Below are 26,601 nucleotides of genomic sequence, written 5' to 3'. Positions count from 1 at the left end.
CTCTTGTGATAACTATGGACTTGTAATAGCTTTTGTGTACACGTAAATATTACTATAGCCTGCCTGTCAACTGTGCATGCAGCATTTGTCTCATTCAAAAAGTATTTCTGTCCGCATCAAGAAATTAAAACTAAATATATGACAACTACAAATTTAGTCATCAAATTAAAATGTTTAATTACTTTCTCTAACTGGGGCCTGTTGTTGATTGCAGCATTTTCAGTTAATGATCCGTCGACAGTCAGAGCTGTTTATTTTTCATCCACCCTCTGCTCCTCTCTCCCAGCCTCTCACCCCTTCAGTGCGCGAGCGAGATAGTCCTATTACGTGTGTGGTCCCCAAGCAAGTGGTTCGGGCGTTTCCGCCTCCGCTCGTTCGTTTTCGTTCTCCAGAACGGCAACATAACCTACAGAATCATGATGGCGGCTCAACAAATAGTCAGTGTTGCTCGACTCGCGCCAGCGTCTACACGTGTGTGTTGTGTGCGTTACTATTGTAACGAAACTCGGTGCCGTTCCATGTTTCGAACCGTACAGTGCTAGATAAAAGTGACGAATTACGGTGTACAAGTGTATGGTTATGTGGCGGCGAGTGATATGACAGCGTGTGCCGCCAGACGGACTCCGGCCGTCTTCATGAGGATACTGGTGACAAGCCTGGCCCCGAGATCATGGTGGCTCCCGATTCCGAGGCTCCTTCGAATCCTCGGATAGTGCCTGCTACGCGTGAGAGCCCCTCCGCGGCCGAGGCGCGCCACAGCGCCGATCTGTATATCCGCACCAGCTGGGTGGATGCAGCGCTAGCTCTCTCAGAACTCGAAAAGGTACACCGTCAACAACATGCATATGACCGTGCAGGCAACTTACCGTCACGTCATGTTGTACCACGACTACCACGTGTGATTGTTTTTCTGTGAATGTCAATAGTCAAGGAACGCGGCAGCGCTAGCGTGGCGCCGTCTAGTGGTTAGTCGATTTACCATTTAAACCGCAGTTTTTAAAATAACTTATAGCTCATAATAATCACGTTAATATCAAATAATATTATGTTTAATGGAATCTAAAAAGTGTAGCTAAAATTTAAAATTAATAAAAATCGTAGACGATACCTTTCAACCGTAATTAATAATTATAAATTTCCATTAAAATGTTACTATAATATTGGAATGAATGAGCTGCCGAGGTTTTCTCGAGGGGCTACAGTAATGGGGTTCTTCAAAAAAGGAGTGTCCAGATTTTTAAAGGGCCGGCAACGCGTAACACATCTGAAGTTGCAGGCGTCCATAGGCTACTGTGACTGCTTGCCATCAGGCGGGCTGTATGCTTGTTTGCCACCGACGTGGTATTAAAAGACATAAAGTACCTACATATTTCTATGTAGGTACTCTACGGTTAAACAGGGTGGATAATAGGTACATACATTTACATACCCATTCCGTAATAAGCAGGAAATTATTTGTATGCACACAAATTGTCCCGCCGTTGCCTACGGGACGATTCGGGGAAGGTAGCGCCTTCCTAGAAGGCAGTAAACGCCGGCTCGCGGCTCGGTGGTCCACACCCTTGTACAGCCTGTGCAAAATATTTCTCAATATAAAAAAAAAACAATGTTAGCTTGCATGATCACTTCACATCATAAAACTTATCAAGATACCATACAATGTACCTAATATAAAAATTATTCCTTAAAACGAAACCAATAGGGGCAGTACTCTTTAACAGAATCAATTCAAATTCAAGAACGCTAAGTAAATAAAACAAAAAAAGAAACCGAACATACACCTTAAAAAAAATTCAAACGAAAGCCCACTTTTCTAATAGGGAAACAAAACAAAAACAGCTGTAATTCGTGGTGAGCTATAATGTAGGTGGAAGTTGGTCGATCGTATGCAAGATGAAGCAATTAAGGCGCAGCGAGGGGGCGGCGCGGGAGGGGGGCCGCACGCGCACCGGCGCGGGCGCCGCCGATAGAGACATCAACGCGGCGCATGCCATGCCATACTTACTCTACTAGAAGAGAAATTTTATTTAGCTCCGAGCTAATGATCGTTGCAGCCAGAGGGAACTTATTATCAGGAAATTTTTACAAAAATTAAGTTATTGCCATAGGTAGTGTAAAACGAGATTAAAATACCTATAGAGGAGCTTAAACTAAATTATACAATGTTATTTTATAATAGAGTAAACTCTGTCAAAAAAAAATTAAGAAAGTCGTTTTCTTATTGACAAAACGATACCACCCGAATCATATCTTCCTAATAAATACTTCACCGAAAATAAACAAAAAGAATGCTGCGCAAGATTCTACAAAGTTTTTAAGTCTTGTCTGGTCGGACCGCACAGAGCTTGCGTCGTGGAATTGAGACATCTTGTGGTTTCCGATCGTGTATCCCTTTCTTGCATGGGGAAGGAGTAGTTTCTTTTCTTTCCTTACGATTTATACTCTATCTCTTTCTCACTCGGTTTTCCCACAGATCTTTTGTCTTTGTCCAAACATTGAGCGATTCACGGCGACGGTCAGCAGCTGCGCCGGAGACTTTTTGAGATTGTACAAGATTCAGAGAAACAGGCCATTCTCGATTGTACTAAAGGGTTCTGGAAAATGTTAAAAATATACCGTTAGCTGTATAAAAATCTTGTTCGTTATAATTTATATACACAAAATGATTTGGAACATGTTACCGCATTATCCTTTACACATTAATGAACAGTTCGTAATTTAGGTATGGTAACATGTTTTAACTAATGTATTGCAAAAAAATACTAATAAAAAATTTTTGTGGCCTTATGAAACCAATCACTGTAAAATGTTCGGAGTTCATAAAGATTAACAAAATCTACATTTACAACGGCCTAAATTAGCAGAGGCCAGAAGATAATTGGTATCGTTTATCATCCGACTAATAAGGTAATGGAGTCCAATAAAAAAACAGCAGGTTTGCGGCATGTGGGTTAGCCACAAGCAATTCAGGTATCAGATGACGCCACGTGAGCCGTTTAGGCCACCGGCTCCATGCAACATGGGACTGCGTACACACTTCATTGCACTTCGTCGACTGTTACCCTCATATCTCCGCTTCCGGGCCAGTAGCTTCACACCAGCTGGCCAAATGAGGGTTTCCGCGAACGAGATTTTCACTAGATGGCAGCACCGTGACGAGAGGTCTTTTTGACAGCTGCTGTCAAAGTCCACCAATAAAAAAAAACATGGTTAAACGTGATTGGTGGATTAAGACAGCTAGACCTCTCGCCACGGTGCTGTCATCTAGTGAAAAACTCGATCGCGGAAACCCTCATTACTGCCACTGGTGGCCTTTTAATTTTGACATTTTACAGCCAGGTTCACTAGTAACCTAGTGCGTTACTGATAAGGTCGCTATCATATGCTGCTCAAACCGGTTACGCTGCCCACTACTAGGCAACTTTCTCAAAAATATTGACTTGTTTACCGCGTTCGACATGTTAATTTAACAAATTTAAGTTTTTTATATCCGGCTGTAGGTCATTTGTAATTTGATATGTACACATAATTATTTTCCTATCTAGATAAGACACTTAAAGCTTCCGCTTGTTTAAGTATCCTACACCAATGGAATGGCTCTTTATAATTCCTAATGGTTAACATGGTTCAGAGGCGTGGTGCACTTCGCGATTTCGTCGCTTTGCTACAGGTAGGTATCTAAAAGTACATCCGTTCCACCCCAATTTTGGGGAAAGCCGTAAGCCGCGCGTGGCGCTGTCGCCACCTAGCGGCCATATCTATGCTGATCGTAACAGACGCGTTTTGTTTAGAGAGTGAGTCTTCTGTACCTAGTACTATTATTTATTCTGTGGTTCAGTCGCCATGAGATATATCGAAGCGGCCGAGATGCTCAAAAACATGTGAACACGCCCTCTAACGCCACGTCTTACGTAGGCGAACAACGCGCGAACGCGGCGCGGCGCGGCGCGGCGAAATCAATCCTATGATGCCCATAGAAGTGTCCTACGTAAGCGATCTCGTTGCGAACGCGGTGCGGCGCGATTTGCACGCGAATGTTAGGCGGCGCGGCGCGGCGCGGCGCGGCGGCGGCCGCTTTCGCCGCGCCGCGCCGCGCCGCGTTCGCGCGTTGTTCGCCTACGTAAGACGTAGCGTAACTCCTTGACAAGAGAGGCGTGTTCAGATATTTGTTAGCACCTTGGCCGCTCCGCTATATCAGATGGCGACTGTGCCATGTGCTTTAAGAAATGACTGACTGAACGACTTCCCAAGCATAATATCTATATATGTAAATATGTATTATTACAACCAAGTTTTTAGTGATTTAACGAATATACTTCTGCGAATGAACCAGTCTATAAACAGATAAATCCAGTAGTAACCTTCAACAAAAAGAGTTAAGACATTTTAATACGAGCTTGCAATGTGAATTCGAGCAACCCTTGTGTGTGGGATTCACATTATCACCAATTGGCAACTCCATTGATGGCTAATGACTAGTCGTATACGGCCCAGAGTTAAATGTTTAATCCACTGCACCGCTGTTTTCTTGAAATAGTTGTATAATAGCCTGAACCTTGGAAAACTGGAACTCACTTGTATTCTCGACGCCCTTTAAGGGTATGGTAAGTAGGTACTATGGAGCAACTAAGCGCACGATGCCTCGTGCATTCTGATGGGATAATAGAGCCCACACTCACGACCCATTATATGCAGATCCGGAACACTGCCGGGGCCCGCCGTGTCGGCCAACTCGATTGATGCCAGCGGATGTCAAAGATCGCGCCAATCAACCTCCGGGGCCACTTGCTAAACTAATACACGAACATGCCACATGACGTGAATGATTGATAAATCATCCTACGTTAGGGAACTTTGTATTTAAACAGAACATAAATAAATATAAGAGCCTGATAAGAAAAACGAGACGCCAAGCACCTGCCGCAAAGATTAATTCTGGGGAAGGACATTTTGTGATTGCAAAAGGACATATCAGTTCGTAATGTATGTACACGCGAAAATTGTAAAGAATTTTACAATTCCTACTTTCAGAGGTGTAAAGTTGTAAACAAACAAAAAATAATATTACATCGTCTCAAATGTAAAATAGTTGTGACTAATGAATATTATGTTGTCCTAGGTTTTGTAATTGTCGTTTGTCATTAAAATTTGACTAGGCACAGATTGTTCATTAATGGCTACATACCTATCTGTTATGAAATCTATAATAGACACTTTTAAAAGTAATTATGTTTATTGAAGTAAATGCTTAATTATTACTATCTGACCTCTGATAAGAAAGGTTACACTTAAAAGCGGCTGGCGTGTCACTGGGCAGCCGCTTCTTAAATTATCTTTTGACGGTTTCCTGTGAGATGATAAAGTGCTCTGTTTACTCGATAATATATAATTATAGTGTGACAAAAATATTCTTAGTTCAACTTCATGGCATGATGGCTGAGTGAATTGCTTTTGTAATATTCATCTTTTAATGTTAGAACAGAACATCTCTGTAAGATACAAAGTCATCAGTAGTTAGTTATTTGCTCCTGGAGCTCAATCCTTATCTGCAGGAAGTACCGCGCACCGCAATATCGCCTGTGTTTTATGGATTATAGTAACTTATCCACTCAGTAGCACTTACGTAAGCAGTTCCAATGACAACATTGGAACTACATATATCCATAATACACCAATTTGGCGCCAAGTAGCTTCCGACACGAGAACGTACGGTAGTTACTATCACAAATATGATCTGTTGGCGTAGTAGATCCCTTACGAGCGTTTCGCGCCGTACATTAGGGTTGCCGTATTTGGTACCTGAATGAAGGCTCTGCGCAGTGTCGGTGCAGTTCCGTACGTTCCACGTGGGACGCGGCGCGGGGCGCGGGGCACCGGCCCAGGCGCATTCCGGCCGTGACGTCACGCCCACCCAGCGCGCTCGACATTCACTGCGCCCGCACACTATCGACCGTTCTGTCCTGACGACTCTCGACGTACCTATCTTCTATTAAAATATTATTGCCGTATTTGTTGATGTTGACTTCATTAACTGTGTGTAACTGTGCGTACTACAGTTCAGCGAACTCGTTCCCCATTCCTCGCAAAGCGCCGATTGAAAATAAACGCCTCGGAATTCGCTCAAGTCGCTAACGATGGTGTAATTGGTGCTGTCAGGTTCGCGTTTCGTTCTCGCGAGAGGTGCGGCGCTGTTCCCGCGGTTTATATGTGGGTAATTTAATAGGGTATGATTCAATAGTAATCCGTTACCCGAGTGGCCTTCGGGCGCACCTCTCTTTAACAAGAGGTATCTATAAGACTTGCCTACATACCACATAATGTTAGGGTTCGCGGAACTGGTACAGAAGGAATACAAGCCGAGCTTGAGGGCTGTTCGAGTCACGCGAGTGTGCATTGCCCTCTGCTCCTCGCCTTGGCCTTGCGGTCGCGCATGTTATGACAACGCCGCCATTATGACGTGACACTTCATTCATGATAATTGAGTCTAATTTTGTAGCGTAATCTAAAACACAGTGGTTTTAAATTGGTGCTCCTAATTCCTGTAGTGTTTAAATAAACAGTCGTTTTTTTTTAAATATCAGTCAGGTAAACTCAGGTAGGTACATATATAGAAAAACAGCGACAATTAGCAACTTTTTATCAATCTTTAAGACTTCAAAATCAAATTAATCATTGAAGAAATAAAGTCGTATTCTAACCAAGAAGTAAAATAAATTTACAACAGTGTTTTAATCCTTATCAGTTCGATCTGTTGTACAAAGCGCAGTACAACGGAGGTTTTTTTATTATCTTAAAATAAAATTTTCTTCGTAAACGTTGATGATACCGAGCTGGCCATTAGGCCGGATGGCGTAATCGCCGCTCAACACCGGCGTCGCCGATTGAGTTATTATTATGTAATTAGTAAGCGGTCAGGGCTGTTCCGATCGCTAACTGAGTTCAGGCGAACCGAACGCGTGGGCGAACCAATATAAGTGCTATCTCCGGTAACGCATAATTGTTACGTAACTTAAGATCAAGGAAATACTTGCCTGCCTGAGCGTTCAATTAGCCTGGGGCCGGTTAGCAATAGGAATATGCGGTCTCTGTGTTCGGCTGGAGTCCTGCAAGGCGCCACGGGAGCGCCTCATTAATCACAATCATCTGGAAATTATTTCCAATTTTATGTTGTATTATTACGTCTACCGCCAATGATACCTGTATTGAGGAAACATTTAAAAATCACCAGAAAAAAACTTGCATCTTGGTTCCGTACCGCATTAAGCTTTTTAATATGCACTAAAAAAAATATTCCTTATATATGGTACAAAAACAAGTCAAAAAACAATAAATAAAAATAACTTAAAATTAAACTAAATACAAACTGTACCGCATTAGGTCATTCAGTTACAATATCGGTGGGTGATAGGTACTTAACTAGAAACTAACGGCGCGATTCGGGAAATGAATTAGAGATTCACTTGATATGAAATAGTAAATATATGTGACGTTATAAGGAAAAAGGTACCATTACCCCGGCTGAATATTGGAGCGGCGTTAATAATAGCGTAAGCGCCAGCCTCCATAAGGTACCTTTTGCCGTGGAACGTCACATATGTTTACTATTTCATATCTAGTGAAACTAATTCATTTCCCGAATCGCACCGTAAGTGACTTATATTGTTCGGATAATAGTCTTATATAAGTTTTACTCGTAGTTTACTTATTTTAAATATCAGTAGAATTCTGCCTAAGTACCTAATGTGTGCAGACACAATTACGCTGAAAAAGATAATGCAAATTGATCGTTAGGGGTTATTAACACACGAAATATTAAGATTTAACTCACCTTGAGTTTGACACCACATATCTCATAAGATAAGAGTGCAGTAGAATGTCTGTCACTAGTCTCTAGGTCATGTGTCGCCTATTATTTGCATGAACAATAAGCATGGACGCATCAAATCAAAGCGGCGAGCGGCAAATCAAGGCCGTTCAAATATTTGGTCAGCGCAATTGCTATGCTTTGTTTGCCTTTTCAGTGAAAGTATTGAATTTGGCCGATCGATGTAAAACAAATATTGAAGCATTGACATATAATATCTAAGGACGGGTTAATCTGGCACTAAAAATGGTACTAGTTCAGCGGTGTTACTCACGAATTCCAGCCAATCGTGCAGTCTGACGCAACAAGTTGCGACCAACAGCGCGCGTTATGCGAACTCTTCAACCAATCGCGCGCGTAATGCGAATTCATCAACGAATCGCGTTTCACACCGCTGTACTGGCCCCTGTCATGCCCCATTATTGTTGCCCGTATAGCCACTCCCTAGAGATCTATGTCAATGTATTGAAGATAGTTCAATTTCCAGGGTAACATCGAAGGCGGTCGCACGTCGCTGTGGATCCGCGCGTGGCTGCAGGAGCAGCTGTTCGTGCTCGGGTGCTTCCTGCAGGGAGACGCGGGGAAGGTGCTCTTCGTGGCCATCCTCGTGCTGTCCACCTTCTGCGTCGGCCTCAAGTCTGCGCAGATACACTCGCGCGTCGATCAGCTCTGGGTTCAAGGTATTTTAACTAATTATTACACGACTGCCTAAAAAAAAAGAGTGTATTGTTATACAACCAATACTCGGAAGGCAAACAAACAAATGTTTCACACATTACTCATGTACGTATTTCTTTTTTGCTTAGCGTTCATTTCATATGAACTGTATACATTGTATGAATAAGGTTTCAAGTTTCATTATTTTTAGGAAATAACTTTTAGTTTCCAGAATTTACTTATATAGGTACTTAAGAGCCAACAGGAGTGGTCATTCCTCCATACAAACGTACTCCTCGTTTTCCTCCGTGGTTTTTGAAGCTAGAGCAATGATTTTTTCAACACAGATTAATATTGTCAGTATCTGTGTCGGACCGTTTTGCTTTTTGTGATATTTTTGTTTTTTAAGGCGCTAGAGCCCTTCAAAAACGGCCAAAATGGCCTAATTGAATATGCCGCAATGAGAGGCGTGGTATTCAAAACTGATATCAATTAGCCAAAAAAACAAAACGGTCCGACACAGATAATTTCATAATCATTTAGATTTCCAAATTTGGTTATGATTGGTTAAGTATTGGAGGAGGAAAAAGAGGAGTACGAAACCTCGATTTTTGTAATTTTTACGCAGGATTTTTCGCCTCAGCTGCAGTTGTCCCTATCGCACTAATTTTAGGGGCGGAGTCAAGTTTCTAAATACGTACACAGCCAGAAAAGTGATGGGCAATAGTCGACATTTAATGTCGATAATCTAGTGATGTAAGAAGTCCGTCTTGTGTGAAAATATCTAGATCCTCCTAAGACACAAGGGGTTTTGCGTTGAGAGGGAACACATTTTTGTAGTTACATAGGTACAATCTATTTTGAACTTTTTGATTCTAATATTTCAAATTAGACATCAAAATCAAAAATATTTCATTGCATGGTTATGGGTTTACAAAATTTTTAGGTACAGTCACGCTCCGTAATTGTCGAGCAATTTAAGGTCCTAGCTAGGGAATGCAATCTCGCACCAAGATTGGCGATTCGAGATCTCGCACGAAAAATCCGAATCGAGATTGGGTGTTTCGAGATCTCGACAGTCAGATTTTCGGGATCGAGATTAATATCTCGACGAGATCGAATTTGACAAAGTAACTAAAAATGTGTTAAGAATTCCATACATATAGACATCGTAAAATCGGGCGTATCGAGATATTCCTAGGAATATAATGAAACGCCGACATTTCATGATCTGCCTAGCGAACACCAGCCATTTTGTGCAAACCTCAAGGTGTGATATTCTGATATTCCTATAGTCTATAGGCAAATTAAACTAAAGTCGTCTCTTTCACGATTTTCGTCGACACCTCTTCTAAATACCTAAAACTGGTATGGACGTGTTCCTCGTGGTCTCCAGAATATGAATAGACCGGTTTTTAGGGTTCCGTACCCAAAGGGTAAAACGGGACCCTATTACTAAGACTCCGCTGTCCGTCCGTCTGTCTGTCACCAGGCTGTCTCTGGCCTCTGGCATCTCACGAACTGTGATGGCTAGACAGTTGAAATTTTCACAGATGATGTATTTCTGTTGCCGCTATAACAACAAATACTAAAAACAGAATAAAATAAAGATTTCAATGGGGCTCCCATACAACAAACGTGATTTTTGACCAAAGTTAAGCAACGTCGGGCGTGGTCAGTACTTGGATGGGTGACCGTTTTTTTTTGCATTATGGTACGGAACCCTTCGTGCGCGAGTCCGACTCGCACCGCACTTGCCCGGTTTTATTATTTTATGGGGGGGGGGGGGGGGACGTGTCGAAAAAAAGGAAGGAAAAAGTGGGCGGCCGACCAGTATTGATATTTGTACACGTCTTTAGTCATATGGGACCGATAGGTTCGTGTGAGATGTCGTTTGAAAGAGTATTAAACGTGCAAACGTGCGCGTTATTGTTTTATAATAACCGTAGTCATAACTGTAGTCATTTGCAAAATATTTAAAATATATGATTGTTTACCGTGCATGGATGGCATAAGTACTGACAAAACATGCGTCTAACTCAATAACTTATAACTTTACCGCAATTAATGTTATTATAAAATATACGTAAAATTTCATTAGCTTTCCAAAAACATAAGTTTTATTGCTGTATGATATTATATAACAAAGTAATGATGAATTTTGTTCCGTCACGTAAATGGTGGGCGACCGACCTCAACTGATCATTATTTCTCGAGTTCTATTTTACTGATCAATTGGTGATGCATACCATTAGAAAGAATATTAAACATACTATAATTGGTTTCTAATAACCGTAGTCATAACTGTAGTCATTTATGATTTATGATTTCTCGATCAATTATTTTACAATGCGCTCGCTATGAAGGAATATCAAAGAATGCATTGCTGTGATGGATCTGCCGTCTCTTTCATAAGGAAGATCGTGATATGCCTGGGTTAATATTAAATCAGGAAATGGTGGCGTTTCATAATACGCCTAGGATTACGATTTTACGATATGCCGCCGACATACTACTTATTTAAGGTCACCTCATGTTATATTTTGAAAATAACAACAACAAATTAAATTGACATTTAACATAAAATCAATTTTAATTTTTACTTTATACTTCTATGAAATGCTATCGATGTTAAACCACTATTTACCTTTACTTAGAAACTGCGTACCTAACAATAATAGAGCTAAAGCCGGACACATAATAGCACTGCCTGAACAACATGAATCTAAGGTCATATATTACTTAAAACAAAGTATTTCACTTTCAGTCTTGTTCGAGATCTCGAAAATATTAATCGAGATCTCGACCGAGATTGCATATATCGAGATTTCCTGTAAACTAGGTTAAATTTCGAAAATACGTGCGAGATCTCGAAATTGCGAGATCTAGATTGCATTCCCTAGTCCTAGCTGAATTGGTTGTTTCATACACTTACTCTTACTCTATAGAATGTCCAATCCTGCCTTACAAAGACGTTAATATTTATATTTGTCATGTCTATACTTCGTTCTGAGCATTATTGAAAAATAAATACTTACTTGATACTAGTATTAACCACTAAGTACATAAATAGGGTAATTCGCCAGTAACAGGCCACTATTAGTAACTGTGGCCACGCCAAACCAAAAATGAATTCTATTCACCTATTAATAGAATTCATTTTAGTATAAGGTGGCCAGTTATTGAAACCTTATACCTACTAAAATGAATTCTGTATAGAGGTGAATAGAATTCAATTTTAGTTTAGGGCGGCCAGTTACTTAACGTGGCCAGTTACTAAACGTGGCCAGTTACTGGCGAATTACCCTATTCGATATCGAGTTCCGTAAACGTAAGCCGGGTAAGTAAAAAAGTTCAATCGAAATAGGGTAATTCGTCAGTGGCCACCCCAAACCAAAAATGAATTATATTCATCTATAAATAGAATTAATTTTAGTATAAGGTGGCCAGTTATTGAAGTTATTGAAACCTTATACTAAAATGAATTCTGTTTATAGGTGAATAGGATTCATTTTTAGTTTAGGGCGGCCAGTTATTAAAAGTGGCCAGTTACTGGCGAATTACCCTACTTAGTAGTAGCAGTAACAAAAAGTGACAATGCAAATTGCAATCAGTGAGTTGCGCGCCAGCGCGAGTACGGGCGCACCGCACGCGTCTGTGTGCGTGCATTACACACACAAATACAGTCTCTCACGCCGCGGTTACGCCCCGTCAGAGCGACGGGTATATTCAGCTTGAAATCTCAAAATTGACTTTTAGCTCAGCTCCCGTTTCGTCTTAACAATGCATTTGAAGTATCAAATTCAAATACAATTTACAATAAGACCAGTTGTTGACTTCTTAGAAATTATTTTGGAAAGGATTTTTACATTTTTTACTATCTCCTTTGTATCTACTTTTTTTATCTGATTAGTACGTCATTTGTGATATTATTAGCATCAAGCGAACAAAAATATTCTTGCATTCGCCGTACTTGAAAATACCAAGGATAACATTCTAATAACCTACACGCACAGGTTAAGCGCATTATGTGACACGCACTCGCCAATAAAACGCCAACGCACCTGCCGGCACGACAACTTTATACTCCTAAAGTACGAATGATCAAAAAACCATAGACATCAAGATAAGCGCAGTGGCGCAATGTGCATCGAAGGAATCCCAACAGCGGCGGCCTGCCCGCTTCCGTCGACGTGCGCGGCATACTGCTGCCCCTCGAATATAAATGCAACCATTAACATCCAATATTCATGCATCCATCAACATCCAAATTACAATTTAAACGTCCGCTGCAGCGGCAAAAAGAGAAGCCCGCCCCGCCGCTTAGAAGCTCGTTCAAATAAATGCTAGAGAGTAGGTCCGTAAGGTAACATTACCCCGTTCTCAAAAGTTATCCCAAAGGATAAATTTTGAACAATTATAATGGATTAATAAAATTAAGGAGAATTAAAAATTGCTAATATCTACGGAACTAGAAGGACTTTCTGCTGTTGCAACAGTAAAGCAAGATGCCCTTCTCAACCAGTCAGACTAACTATAGATAGGACCAAACTAATTCTGTGTGCTACCTGGGTTTATATGTATTAGATTGAAACCGAAAGATTCGTGACATGTGTCATATTACCAAAAGTGGCCGCTAACTAATAGGCACACTGTCGATGAAAATCCCAATTCCAATACATTTGCTTGTTAGTGCGAACATTTAGATTGCAATTGTACCTATACATGAGGTTAACCTCTCAAATAAAAATAAATAAATATTTTTCGTTCAATCTTTCATGACATGTTTCGTAGAAGAATGTACTAAGTCGCCACGGAAGCCAGCTCGTCACGTTTGTGTCGTATTTATAAGAACTTGTCATTCATTATTCTTTTGGCGGCGATTATTGAATGAATAAAATTACCGGCGCATCCATTATATTCAAATGAGCCTACGTGCAGATTTGATGACACGATACTTTGCAACTTTGAGTTCACTTTGTGTTTTCAATTAGGTACGAGTTGTTTGTAACTTTAATTATTTTAAGTAGGTACCTATATACTTAAGAAAAATACCTATCATGTTGTCACTGGTCCTTCAGAGTTTAAAAAAGGTTTCTTTATATTGATAATATCGTAAAAGTGTATAGAATCTCTCCTCTTTATGGCTGTATGTTTGTTTTCGCTTGGCGAGCTATTAATTGATAGTGACATTATGGGTTCGCATAAATGAATACATTAAGTTTTATTTGCCGTATAACTGGATTCATTGTTAGTTAGCTATTCATACAGTTCATTGTACTAATTTGTTATTTCACGATTTTCGAGGTAGGTATGCAAGATAGTAACAATATTATGAACATTATTTTTATCAACTCAATCTGAAATGTCATTTAGTCTTGGCTAAAGTAGACACAACTATTAATTACTTAATCTTTAAACGAGCATTTCTTGTTTAACGAAATTGATGAAATTGATGAAAAAAATGCAAATCAGCATGGATTGGTAATTTTAGTATTGATTACTTTTTGTCCTTTTGTTATGTGATTTTATGATTCGTAAAAAACGAATAGGTATAAACAATCTAAACTATAAAGTGGATATCCACCAATGAACGAGTTATAGATGAATTTGAAGATTATCGGGATACAATACCTACTGTGATAATTGGTCTCTGACGTTATAGCTTTTACATATAATTAATAAACGATTGATGCAGCCGTTCGTTCTGACAGGATGCGTATTTCCTATGCGGACTCTTGACTTTGAATCTATTTTCCACCGTAATCAGCCGTAATCAGTTGGCATATTTTTAGTCGCTAATAAGGGCTGTGAACATTTTTACTGTTATTAACCATATAATATACTATGTAGGTAGGTCATTTTAAGTAATTATACACTCACAGCGGTATTCGAACAATGAGATACGTCAAATACTAGATACCTATTGAAACGATATGGATTAGATATGTCAGTGTCAAACAAGTGTCAAAATTGACATTTCTTCAAACAAAAACGTCACTTTTAACACTTGTTTGACACTGACATATCGTTTCAATATCTAGTATTTGACGTATCTCATTGTTCGAATACGGCTGTCATGATCATTCTTGCATATTACATATATTTTCCAACTCGCACTTTGATTATTATTGTTGTTTTTTGTGTCATCTGCTACGTCGTAGCACATGTAGCATCTGTAGCGGTGTCTACGGCTGAATACTAAACTGTTGGGTAGCTGTAACAGAATCGATATTGACTTGCCTTTGCCTTCTCTCAATAAAAGCTTTTAAAACTGTACAACAGACGATAAGGGGCTTTTGTAGTAAAAACATAATTAGGAAAACAACTCTTCATTGTCATAAACATAAGCAACAAACAAAAGTTTTGTTTCTAAAGTATTATTTACAATCTCTTTCAAGTTTCAATAGGTCTGACTCGGAGCTGTGGAGACTGTCCTTGAATACGACTGATAGTAAACAACCGGTATGTTTTTTATTGCTCAAATTCTTTGTATCTGGGTGGTCTAACAGTGTTTTATGATACATACATTAACGAAGTTGAAATCCATACCCTATAATTAGGCAAACGTTCAATGAAACACATAGTTACATCAAGGTTCTAGCAAGAGTTGATGACCTATTTCATTTGATATTAAATTATCGGTTTACAGCGACAGATAAACTTACTTATTATTTCATATCCATCGTGTGGAATGTATGAAATGTGACCATAGGATCTTTAATAGCCTCTGGCTAGTATTTAATTCACATGCAATGCAGTAGAAAATATCGCTCATTCATACGGTTCGCCTATAAAATAAATTCTTAAACATCTTTTATATTAAGTCTTTGCTACCGTTCAAACAATACATATTGAGGGCCTTATCGCAGAACAAAGCCTCCGTTAAACAATGCCGAAGGCCTCGGAGTTCGGAGTCACCTAACAACTTAATTAGGTGGCCCGCGGCCGCCCGTAAATATACCCACGTGAAATTACGACCGATGATAAAACTAAAAAAATGTATAACATTTCTATTGACTCACAAAAAACGAGGTATCCGATTGTCCGGCCCGCTTTTGTGTGAAGACGTCGTGCTGTGACGCGGTCTGTTCCACACTCGCCTTTACGCTTCGCCCCTGCCCTACTCGGAATTGGTTCTTTTGCGAGCGCGGGCCGAGCGTGATGGCTCAATCGAGAGCGCAGCGGGCGCGTCAAGCTCGAGATGGCATACCCACCGTGGAGAATGAGTATTATGTGCGGAACGTGACGGGACTTACGGTATTCTATAGCAGGTAGATAATTAAGGACGCGGTCCAACACCATTTGCACAACTCCTAATTGAATAAGGTATTCCTAGACTGCAATAATGATGTTAGTTTTTCTGACCCCTTGGTGAAACCCCTTCCTATAATTTATTGCCGGTTTCTTATGAAACAGCTGTGGCATACAAAATCGCAGAAAAACCATTTTATCCGGTCTATTTTACCTATTTGGCGACCTGACCTTATGACCTTAATTGGTTCTAGATCATTAATTAACGAACACTTTCGAGATACACATTCCTTAGCTTTCACTTGAGACATTCTAATCTTTCGTTCTGCACTTTGAGAATTTTTTTAGCGTCAGTTGTATCAACCACAATCTACGGAATGATTAACGTAGGTAAAGTTACCTAAATGAATACATATTATACTACCCATATATATAATAACAATTGTACGAACGTATTTAACTACGGAAGCAACATGTCCTAGGGCCCGATTCGGATTTTGAAATAGACATTTATGTATTAGATATCTTTTAGACATCACCAAGATACGATAACGACATGGTGCAATAATATACTCCGCCTGGTACTCTCTTCCCGTCTTTTCTAGGTCACCTGACTGACACAAGCCTACGTCATCATGCGACAGCGCTATATGATATTATGCGATAGCGCTATATATAGCGGCCATGTTATTGTGACGTAGGCTTGTGTCACTCTGGGAAGAGAAGACCATGTTTTATTAGACTATGCGATAACGATATGTTTAAGATCTAACCTGTCAAATTTGACATTTGCGCGATTCTGGAGATACTCTTGAACGATTTCCACAGGATATGAGTTAGAGATCTAATTCACATCTAATAGATATCTTACTCTATCTAACGTAAAAGTGACATTGGTTGTCCGAATTGCGCTGCAAAAGAGAACTAGTTAATATCTAAACTATAATGTATCTAGAATGGATCTAGTACGTGTCGTCTCTTGTGAATATCTTGAAGTTCGGCAGATAGTCCATATTCTTTATTTTTTTTGTTGACATTATTACTCACCCCTCTGCTGAAAAACTTGCACAGTTGTGCAAACTTTTATATGGACTGACATGGCTATTTGTACGTTACGTAGAAATAGCAATACATTTGACGTCCCTTCCCCCGCGAAAATGGGCAGACTGTTTTGTAAAGAAAATGACGGCTGACTGCCGTATGCAGCTAAATTGCAATCAGGGAGGCTGGATGGAGTGCTCCAGCTCTGTATCTTTATGGATCGGCGCGGGTCCGGCGTCGCTTTCGCAAAGGACGCGATTTGTTTATTCCGCCATCCATCTGTTGTCTACGCTGACTAATTTGCATAGAGGGCCTGGCCGGGCGCGCGGGCGGAAGGCCGGACCACACGGGCCGGGCGCAGGCGCGCGGGTGGCCGCGCAACATGCGCGAGCGCACGTAGCGCCCCCCGCTCCCCGCACCGTGCTATTCTTTGTGACGGACGTCATTCATTGCGATCGTATCGTCTCTGATCGATCACACTACAAAACGTCATTATCACCGGTCGCGCACGTAGCCTGCGAAGCCAGTCCAAACTGTTTTATCATCCGGCCCTACACATTGTGCTGATCTGCAACCCGGTCATTAACTGTCGTTTTATGCACTATTTCCTGTATTGCGTGATGAAGGCAAATATTCTTACTTGCTCAGTAATCAGTATCATTGAGTATGATACTGATTATGACAGAAATAAAAATAAATCGGAAACCATAAAGTCGTGTCACAGTAAAAGAAGGTTGTATGTTGCGATAGCCTCGCGTGGTGTTACATCGCCTGCCTCTCGCTCTCTCACTGACACTCCATGTTATGCAACGGTTGACATCTCAATTTAGTGCGGTATGGGTTGGTAAATTCAAATAGCTACATATTTGACCTAAAAGGCTTTGTCCGATTTAATAAAAAGTTTACGCAGCATGTTCTACCACTACCTGCTCCCCATACACCATTTAATTTGAATTGAAACGTGATCGATATTAATGGCGTCGACAATCCGATACTTAAATCAATCTCCACGCTTTCCAACGAGCTAGAGTTACGTTGGCGTCGTAATTTGCGCCCACGACTCCGGTAGGTGTTAAAATAGAGGCGCCCTGTGCGGGCGCCGATCCCATTCCACTTGCTTTATGATAATCCTCAATATCCGGCGAGTGAGCTATGTTTAGGAACGAAGCACGCCGCAGGTTGAGCGCCCCTGCCTTGCACTTGAACACCCATTACGTTATGTTGGCCTGGTTCAATGATTTTGCGTGGTAGGGTCAAGGGTAACAGAGATTGATAAGTTGATAACAATTTGTTATACCGGGTGTGGCCTGTAACATGAGCAAATAATTAAAACATAGATTGTACTCCTCAAATGGTGAAACTGTTGTTCAACAACTTTTAAAAATTATAAAATATTTAGACTCCCTATTTTTCATATAAAATAAATATTATCTTCAACGGACGCCATCGCCACGCCATATCATTGTGATTTGACGTTGCTTGTCACGCCTTGAACATAACAAATTTCGCAATACATTGCGTCTTAGAATAAACTTTAAAGTGTATTAAAAATCAAACCACAAGTTATTTTTAAAAGTCGCTGAACAAATGATGGTCAGTATGAGGAGTACAGCCTACAGTTTAATTTTCTGCTCATATTACAGGCCACACCCGGTATATTACTGAAGTCTAAATGCCTCAAGTCTATAATGTTTAAATCTAGCTTAACGGCTCGATTCGGAAAATGAATTAGATCGCTACTAGACCTCAACAAGTTACGATATGGATAATTTAAAGATATTTGTAAGATAGATATGTCAAATTTGACGTTTCCGCGATTCTGGATGTCCTCTTGAACGATTTCGACAAGTTATGACTCAGATATCCAAGTCACATCTAGTCGATATCTAATGTAAATCTAGTTGATCTCTATATCGTCTCTAGATCTTGTGATTATCTCGTTTCCCGAATACGCGTGTAGGTAAGTATACTATTTGCTTATACGAGTATCAAAAATGTACATGAAACCTAGCAGCAGCAGCAGGATTTGGAGCAAGAAAACTCCTAAATTCCTTATTTTACGTACCTTAAAACAATAAAACCGGACCAGTGCGAGTCGGACTCACCCACCGAGGGTTCCGTACTCTTTAGTATTTGTTGTTAATATAGCGTCAACGGAAATACATATCTGTGAAAATTTAAACGGTCTGTCACTGTTCATGAGATACTCATACAGCCTGGTGACATAGAGACTAACAGACAGACAGACAGATGGACAGTGGAGTCTTAGTCCCGTTTTTACCCTTTGGGTACGAAACCCTAAAAAAGGCAGTAGGGTATAGTGCGGTCCACACAAATGTTGTAATCACAGATAACTAAGCAAAAAATCTCCGGCACACCAGGCAGTCTTCATCAACTTTTTGTAAAATGTAATGCTTATTAAGCTAATTTCCATACAAAGTGCTTTGCCAACGACCGCGACCTTCGAGCAACACCGGCTTCCGACACGTCGGAAGGGAGGGGCCCAAGCGATATCTCACCGTACAAATCTTTCTGCCATTTTTCGCGGGGGGAAGGTGCACACAGTCGCACTTCTCACACACTTACATACAAAATCCAATCAGAGGCCCTACCGCGAACCACGTTCGACGTGTTGCCTCTCTATGGCACTTGTAAATTCATACGTAAGTGTGACAGGGAGGCAACACGTCGAACGTGGTTCGCGGTAGGCCCTCTGTAATGACGACACAAATACATAGAAAATGACACACGTCAAAGACAAATCTTGCAAACCTCGATCTCTTTTTGTGTACGGACGAGTGACTAGTGTCACAACACGCACACTAACACATTTTCGTTGATGTATGTCATTGTATTCTGAGAGATGAGAAGTCGGATTTGTCGCTCGACCGATCCGCAATTTGTACTGAGCGAGCAAAATCGATAAATCCAACAATTACTTGAGACTCAAATATAATAATTGTATTTAAATGTAATTAAACGTATGATATGTAAAAAAAAATATTACATGTGAAATGTAACACTTTCTTTTTGTAAATTTGATATCCCCGACCTCTTTTTATAACAAAAAACCGAGCAAACAGGCATTTTTGTGCAGCAGTGTTCACGCGCGCGTCTGGACTCGGTCTAGTGAAAAATCCAAGTGCAACTAGTTTTATTACCCGCGGTAGATTAAATTGACACGCTAATCTTGTACCTCGGCAGAGGGGAAATAGTGCGAATGCCGCCTCCCTTCCGTGTTGCTCGAAGACCGCGACCGAACTTATCATGACATATATATGGCAGATGATCAATTGGGGCCTTTATGTGACTACTGTTACTACGTAGGTATATGTTTCATTCAGTTGTAAAATAATAGTAACTTGAACCATTCTCAAGTTGGTTTTCACTACCCAAGAATTATAATCTTATATTGATTATACGCTTATTGACGCAACAGGTGACGGGTTATAAAACAGCAGCAGCAGGAGCAGGTTATAAAACGAGTACCGTAAAACGGGGTGAGTAGGTTTCGCGGGGAGAGTTGGGGTATGAATAGGGAGAGAAGGTTTGAGAGGGGGGTGAGAAGGGATTTTAAGGCTACTGCTACAAAAATAATGTATTCCAATTTAAAATGGGGCTATAGTATTACGCATAATAAAAAAAAATCGTTCCAACAATCTTCCAAAATCACCTTTGTATGAAAAACCCTCTCACCCCAAATAGGAGGCACTACGGGGTGAGGTGGATTTTCCTCTTTATCGTCAAAGTTATGAAATGGAACTACCCAAAATAAAATACAAACTAAAATACAAACGTCCGAACCACTTATTATATACACCATTCAGTTTTCACATGTAAAAATAAAATTTTATCGAGGTTTGAAAGTCAAATTTCACCCAACTCACCCCATTTTACAGTACGTACAAATAAATGTTAATACATTAAGTACGAAAAGTTTCATGAATTCTTGCTTGATATTGGTTATAGGTACAAAATGTATTTTAAATAAAATTCTCATTGTCACCTGTCGTCAATTTGTAAAATAGGTAGACACCCGGCGCGTCGTTAAAAATATCGTACTTAAGTTGACACAAAATGAAGAAGGAAGTCTAAAAATGGTTATCACCAGTTCTCGTTAAGCCGTCGACTGCTGCGATCGGTTGAACGCTCGTGGCATCACCCTATAAATTAGCGACCAAAATAAGAAGCGTTCCCCGTGTGAAGCGAGGGCGTTATACACACACATACACATTCCGGTCGCTCGCCGAGGACAGGCGAGTCTAAGACTCAGGCCACTCAGGGGAACCTCTACGATTTAGTTCTCAAGGATTTCGGTGCCATGTTATATACGCTGTTTCTTCCAAGAACTTCTTTGACTGCGGCCTGTCTTTGCAGATCCCACGAGAATGCATGCATTGCCTGAGACAGTTACACCGCGCTAGCGGCTATTCTTTGAACAACACACGCATATTGTGAATTGTGAAAATAGTAGGGTGTAAACCTACGTGTAACGTAAACAACTCAACTTTGAAAACAAGTTGTACTTCGGTACAACTCAGATTTCATCGCAAGCCAGATTTTATTTTTACGTAACGATGTCTGCATCAGTTGTGTTTATTTTCTCACACCTAATTTAGTTCAGACCAAAATGTGACAAAACGACCTATAAATCAATGGCTGGGTGTTAATTGGAACGAATTCTCGTCCCGATAATGCAAACCGAATACCGAATAATGCAAACATATATACGAATTCTCGAAATCCTTATAAGCTTAAAATAAGGTCTATATTTGTCTGACTCTCACTCCCTTTTTGCAGGGTCCTCTAAAAACATTGACGTTACCAAACCACCTACAATTTTTTTCGATACCCATTTTAGCTTACCTGCTGTGCGTATTTTAAAAGGCACCTGCCTTCAATTTAAGATAATTAATTGACTTGTTATGAAGACGTCTGTACTTTTACCAGCCTAAATATTGGGTTGTATGTGCTTGACGCCTGCTTGTATTATGCTCGTTTATTTCGCAGAAGAGAAAAACTGACCACAAAATATTCTTAAACCCTAATTGCGTTACCTATGCTTGTTTGGATGTTTTGTTTTGTGTTTAGTATGCACAATCGTACATCGTTTCTCTGGAATGTCGTAACAAATAAATTATACTTATGCAACTTAATATGCAATGACGGCGTTATAGGTAGGCATAGCACTTATTTGATAGGTGCTAATACATATCTATAGGTGACCGAGAGACAAAGCCGCAATAATATCACATGTGCATTGTTTTGCATTACATCATACACCGGAGGGCCTATCGCTCTTGGATATTCCAGCGACTGAGAGGCAGATATCGTTTTTCGATGTTGGCGGTACAAATAAAGTGGGAATAAGGAGTGAAGTTTCTTATTTTAGATTATTTATAATTTCTTTAAACCAGCGAGTGCATCACAAGTTGGGTTGAATTTCACTCAGTTTAGTTAATGCCGAGGTTGCCATGTAAGTGGTGCGAAGGCGTGGACCCGATAGCACTCCCCACGTGTAGATAAATCACGAGCATAGCGCTAACTATCGCGGCCTTCCCTGACAAATGTGTCGACACTCACCAATAAGCCGTGGGTGCTGATGGGATAGCTAAAATTAGAAACATTTTTTGTCGATCCTGCCACAGATATCCAACGAGAAATGGCAACATCGTGCACGCTATAATGACTGTAAAAAACCTATTTATTGCCGTGTAGATGTTTCATTTAAGACAAACTCGTATGCAAATACACAAAAAGATATTATCAAACTGCACAACGGGACTTAATCGCGTATTTAAGTTTTAAGATTTACCTCCGACGTTTCGAGGACGGCGTTGTCCCCGTGGTCTCGGAGAAGACCACCGAGACCACGGGGACAACGCCGTCCTCGAAACGTCGGAGGTAAATCTTAAAACTTAAATACGCGATTAAGTCCCGTTGTGCAGTTTGATAATGTTTAATAATCGTGAAAGTTTAAATCAGTGTTTCACAAAAAGATAAGTAGGTACGTATCTGCTGCGCATTATTTCTTACTTTACCAACATTAAGTTGTGACAACTCACGAATAACTAAATTAAGTTGTCTGTGCCTATAACGACTATCGCATTAAAACGACGATTTATATTAATGGGCCACGGCATTCGAGACTTGTCTCGTTTTACGATAAAGAAAAAAATGTTTCAATGTAAACTAGATTGCATTTTCATTAACTTCTTACTTTTTATGCGGTAGTGCATTCTACATGTTAATTTGTCGGCATTATTTACTTTGTCTATGTGTAGATAAAAGCTTACCGGCGTGTATAATGATTTTAACTCATTTGCACATCGTTCTTACAATTTTATTGTTTTGTTTCAGAGGGTGGCAGGTTAGAAGCGGAACTGAAGTATATCGCTAAGGCCTTGGGCGAAACAGATTCTTCAACGCATCAGCTCATCATTCAGACTGCTAAAGACCCGGATGCGTCACTACTTCACGCGAAAGCACTCCTCGATCATCTAGAGGTAATTAAGCGTTCTTTAATACCTTTTTTCAATTAAACATTTTAAATAATCATAGGTCTTTTAACTGTTCGGATATATAAGGTTTAATATTTATATTTACAGGTGGTTAAGGCAGCAACTAGGGTAACGGTTCATATGTATGACACTGAGTGGAGGCTCAAAGACCTCTGCTACAGTCCAAGTATACCCGATTTCGAAGAGTATCACATAGAAAAGATCTTCGAAAACATCATCCCGTGCGCCATTATCACGCCACTTGATTGTTTCTGGGAAGGATCCCAATTGCTAGGCCCGGATTATCCGATATCTGTACCGTAAGTTCTTTTTTTTAAAATCATCTTAATACCTAGTATTGTTATGATGTAGTATACGTTTGATATAAGGAGACCCATACACTGTTCAGTTGCAAGCAGCAAAACATAGAAACCGTTTAATGAGTTATCGTACGAAACATATCTTTTTCAACTACAGTTAAATCTGGATAAGGTGGAACTGAATAAACGAGAAACCTCTGTTAGCGAGAGTATTTATAAGGTCCCGTCATTTTTTCCCTAGATTACCTCTATTAGCGAAAGATACAGACCTCTTCAAGAAAGAGTTGTTTCTCCCGTTCGTCCTCTGTATCAGAGAGTGTCTCTCCCTTGGCCTCTATAAGCGAGAATCCTGTTCAGTAAAATATTCTGGCACCTTGAGCTCTCGCTTCTACAGGTTTTACTGTACTACATTTTACTATACTTACAATCAACATTATATTTCCAGTTTCCTTCAACACAAACTAAAATGGACGCAGCTAAACCCACAAGAGGTGTTAGAAGAAGTAAAAGGGCTGAAGATCCAGTTCCCGCTGAGCACGATGGAGGCGTACATGAAGCGAGCTGGTATCACGTCCGCCTACATGAAGAAGCCGTGTCTGGACCCCACCGACACACACTGTCCAGACACTGCGCCCAACAAAAACGGCCAGGTACTTTCACTTTCTATATCTGTGTTACTACATCAAATAATGGCAAATAGTATCCGTAGAACGTATTTTGTGCTAGCCTATAGCCTGTAGCTTTAGGTATCTAAACAAAAGTAAACAAAGTCTACCTTCAAATGGCTCCTTAAGCCAGTAAAGAGTATATGAAAACATTACATGATCAAATCATGTAGGTTGAAGTGAGGTCGTTCATTGACTAATCCAGGCGGTTTTGTATTTGGTTGGTTATAACCAATAAATGTTATGACTACCCGAAAATGCACAAATTGTTTGTTTACTTTTATTTAACCTTTCATCTGTCTAAGCACTGATCAGTGCGTACTAATTAAAATCCTTTGTTTAATACAATAGGTTTAAATTAGTTCGCAATGATCAGTGCTTAGACATACGAAGGGTTAGTTACCTAAAAATACAGACTATAGTTAAGACTAAGACTTCAGTAAAGTACCTAAAAAGTCTCAATGTGATACCAAAAATGAATTCAGCACCCCCGATTTATACGAAAATGATACCAAACTCGGCCTAGCAGCTTCACTAATGTAGATATCAAGATAAAATTAAAATCCCTAATTAAACTTTCAAGAGCGGGTATCTCAAAAACTATTCAAGATATCGAAAAACTTGACTGAATAAAACTTGTAACAAATTTTATCAGGTTTGTCTTAGTAGTCATGTCGCTAAGACGCAAAGTTTTCAAGATATAAGTTAAAAACCGAAAAATGAGACCTTCTTTCCCCCCTCTACCCCCCAACACCGGGGCTACGGCCGGGGACTTTTGATATGTTCACTTCCTAACTAGTCCAAACAAAGTTACGTAGTCAAAAATTGTGTTCCTAGCTTTTCCCTTTATACCTTCTTATTTCTTGGCCTATGTGACATTTTCGTTACTTTAAAATCTCCTTTTTTTGTAACCTTTAAATATGAATGAGATCAAACTCCGTATGGAGTGATTTGTTACGCCACCGTGAGACCATGAGACCCACATTAGGGACTATTACGACAACTCCCGGTCCTTTTATGAAGACTTCAATTTACGACGGTTTTACTGGCGCATAAATAAAACATGTAGAATCACGACAAATAAAATAACTTTATCGAGTTAAACGCATAAACCTTAAATACTTTTCATAATAATAAAGTATTTTGGGAAACGGTAATAAGACGGGATGAAAGCGGTCGCCGACGGCAGATGGCGGCTACCTGCCGGCGCGTCGCCGTCGCTCGCTACAGTCGCGATCCGAGAAAGTTATGTTCCGATGCTAATTACACACTGAACGCTGCGTAATGATATTATCATCCGGAAAGTGGAAACGCTGAATTATGTCTTAAAGCAAAATTTAAACTTATTGAGGCATTTGTACGGTTGTGCAATATTTTATAAATGGACGATGGAAGTGCTCGTGGGCTGCATTGGAAACGCAGTCGAATGTGTCGAGTAGGTAGGGCCCGTTTTTGTGAGGTCGGCTCGGCGCGGGTTGCCGCCACCCACGTTCGGCGAAGGGCCGCGGCGCAGATCGGGCGCGCATTGTTCCCTGCGCCCGCGCAGCCGGACCCCGCATTATACGGGCGCATTGTACACGCTTCAATGGGCCTCGTTTGCCGCCGCTATCGCCGTCACAATGACACTATCAATAATGCTCGCCACCCGATACACACAAACGTAGGTACAGTTCCAAGGAAACCTCGTAAATCTTGCGACACCCTTTGTTCGTAACTATGTCGTCCGGAGCAGGTGACACTTGTGCCCGGTAATGAATACGTTTCAATGTGTCGGGAATTATAAGTTTTTGGTTGTTTAGATTCCAGACGTGGCGGCCGTGCTGTCGAACGGGTGCTACGGGTTCGCAGCGGCGTACATGCACTGGCCGGAGCAGCTTATAGTGGGCGGGGTGACGCGCAACAACACGTCGGCGCTGCGCAGCGCGCGCGCACTGCAGTCCGTCGTGCAGCTGATGGGCGAGCGAGAGATGTTTGAGTACTGGTCCGAGAGCCACAAGGTGCACCACGTCGGCTGGAACCAGGAGAAGGCCGCTAGTATACTCGACGCCTGGCAACGAAAGTTTGCAACTGTAAGTGTTGTGTCAAAACCAAGCTCCTCACTTTTATTTCTCAACGTAACAACAAATAAATAGTATTTTTTGGTTTACAGGAAGTAAGAAAAACTGCAGCATCAGTATCACCTATGTACACTTTCCATCCGTTTTCCACGTCAACTTTAAACGACATCCTAGGGAAATTCTCCGAACTATCTCTTAAGAACATTGTTGTAGGATACATGATCATGGTAAGCTTTTGGATAT

General features: G+C 40.5%; 1 protein-coding gene across 1 annotated transcript in view; it reads left to right on the top strand.

Moving 5' to 3' along the window:
• The first annotated feature begins 432 nt into the window (after positions 1 to 432).
• Positions 433 to 26,601, top strand: part of LOC134680275 (protein patched) — a 32,728-nt gene continuing 6,559 nt past the window's right edge. Inside the window, exons 1-7 of the mRNA XM_063539371.1 lie at positions 433 to 823; positions 8,352 to 8,544; positions 23,177 to 23,322; positions 23,425 to 23,636; positions 24,082 to 24,286; positions 26,101 to 26,370; positions 26,451 to 26,585. Of these exons, the coding sequence (XP_063395441.1) occupies positions 671 to 823; positions 8,352 to 8,544; positions 23,177 to 23,322; positions 23,425 to 23,636; positions 24,082 to 24,286; positions 26,101 to 26,370; positions 26,451 to 26,585 (1,314 nt within the window). The 5' untranslated portion in view covers positions 433 to 670. The remainder of the gene's footprint in view (positions 824 to 8,351; positions 8,545 to 23,176; positions 23,323 to 23,424; positions 23,637 to 24,081; positions 24,287 to 26,100; positions 26,371 to 26,450; positions 26,586 to 26,601) is intronic.

Source organism: Cydia fagiglandana, chromosome 3 (genome assembly GCF_963556715.1).
Source record: "Cydia fagiglandana chromosome 3, ilCydFagi1.1, whole genome shotgun sequence".
NCBI lineage: Eukaryota > Metazoa > Arthropoda > Insecta > Lepidoptera > Tortricidae > Cydia > Cydia fagiglandana.
The sequence above is the reverse complement of the archived record's forward strand: the minus strand, read 5'-3'. Positions and strand labels throughout refer to the sequence as shown.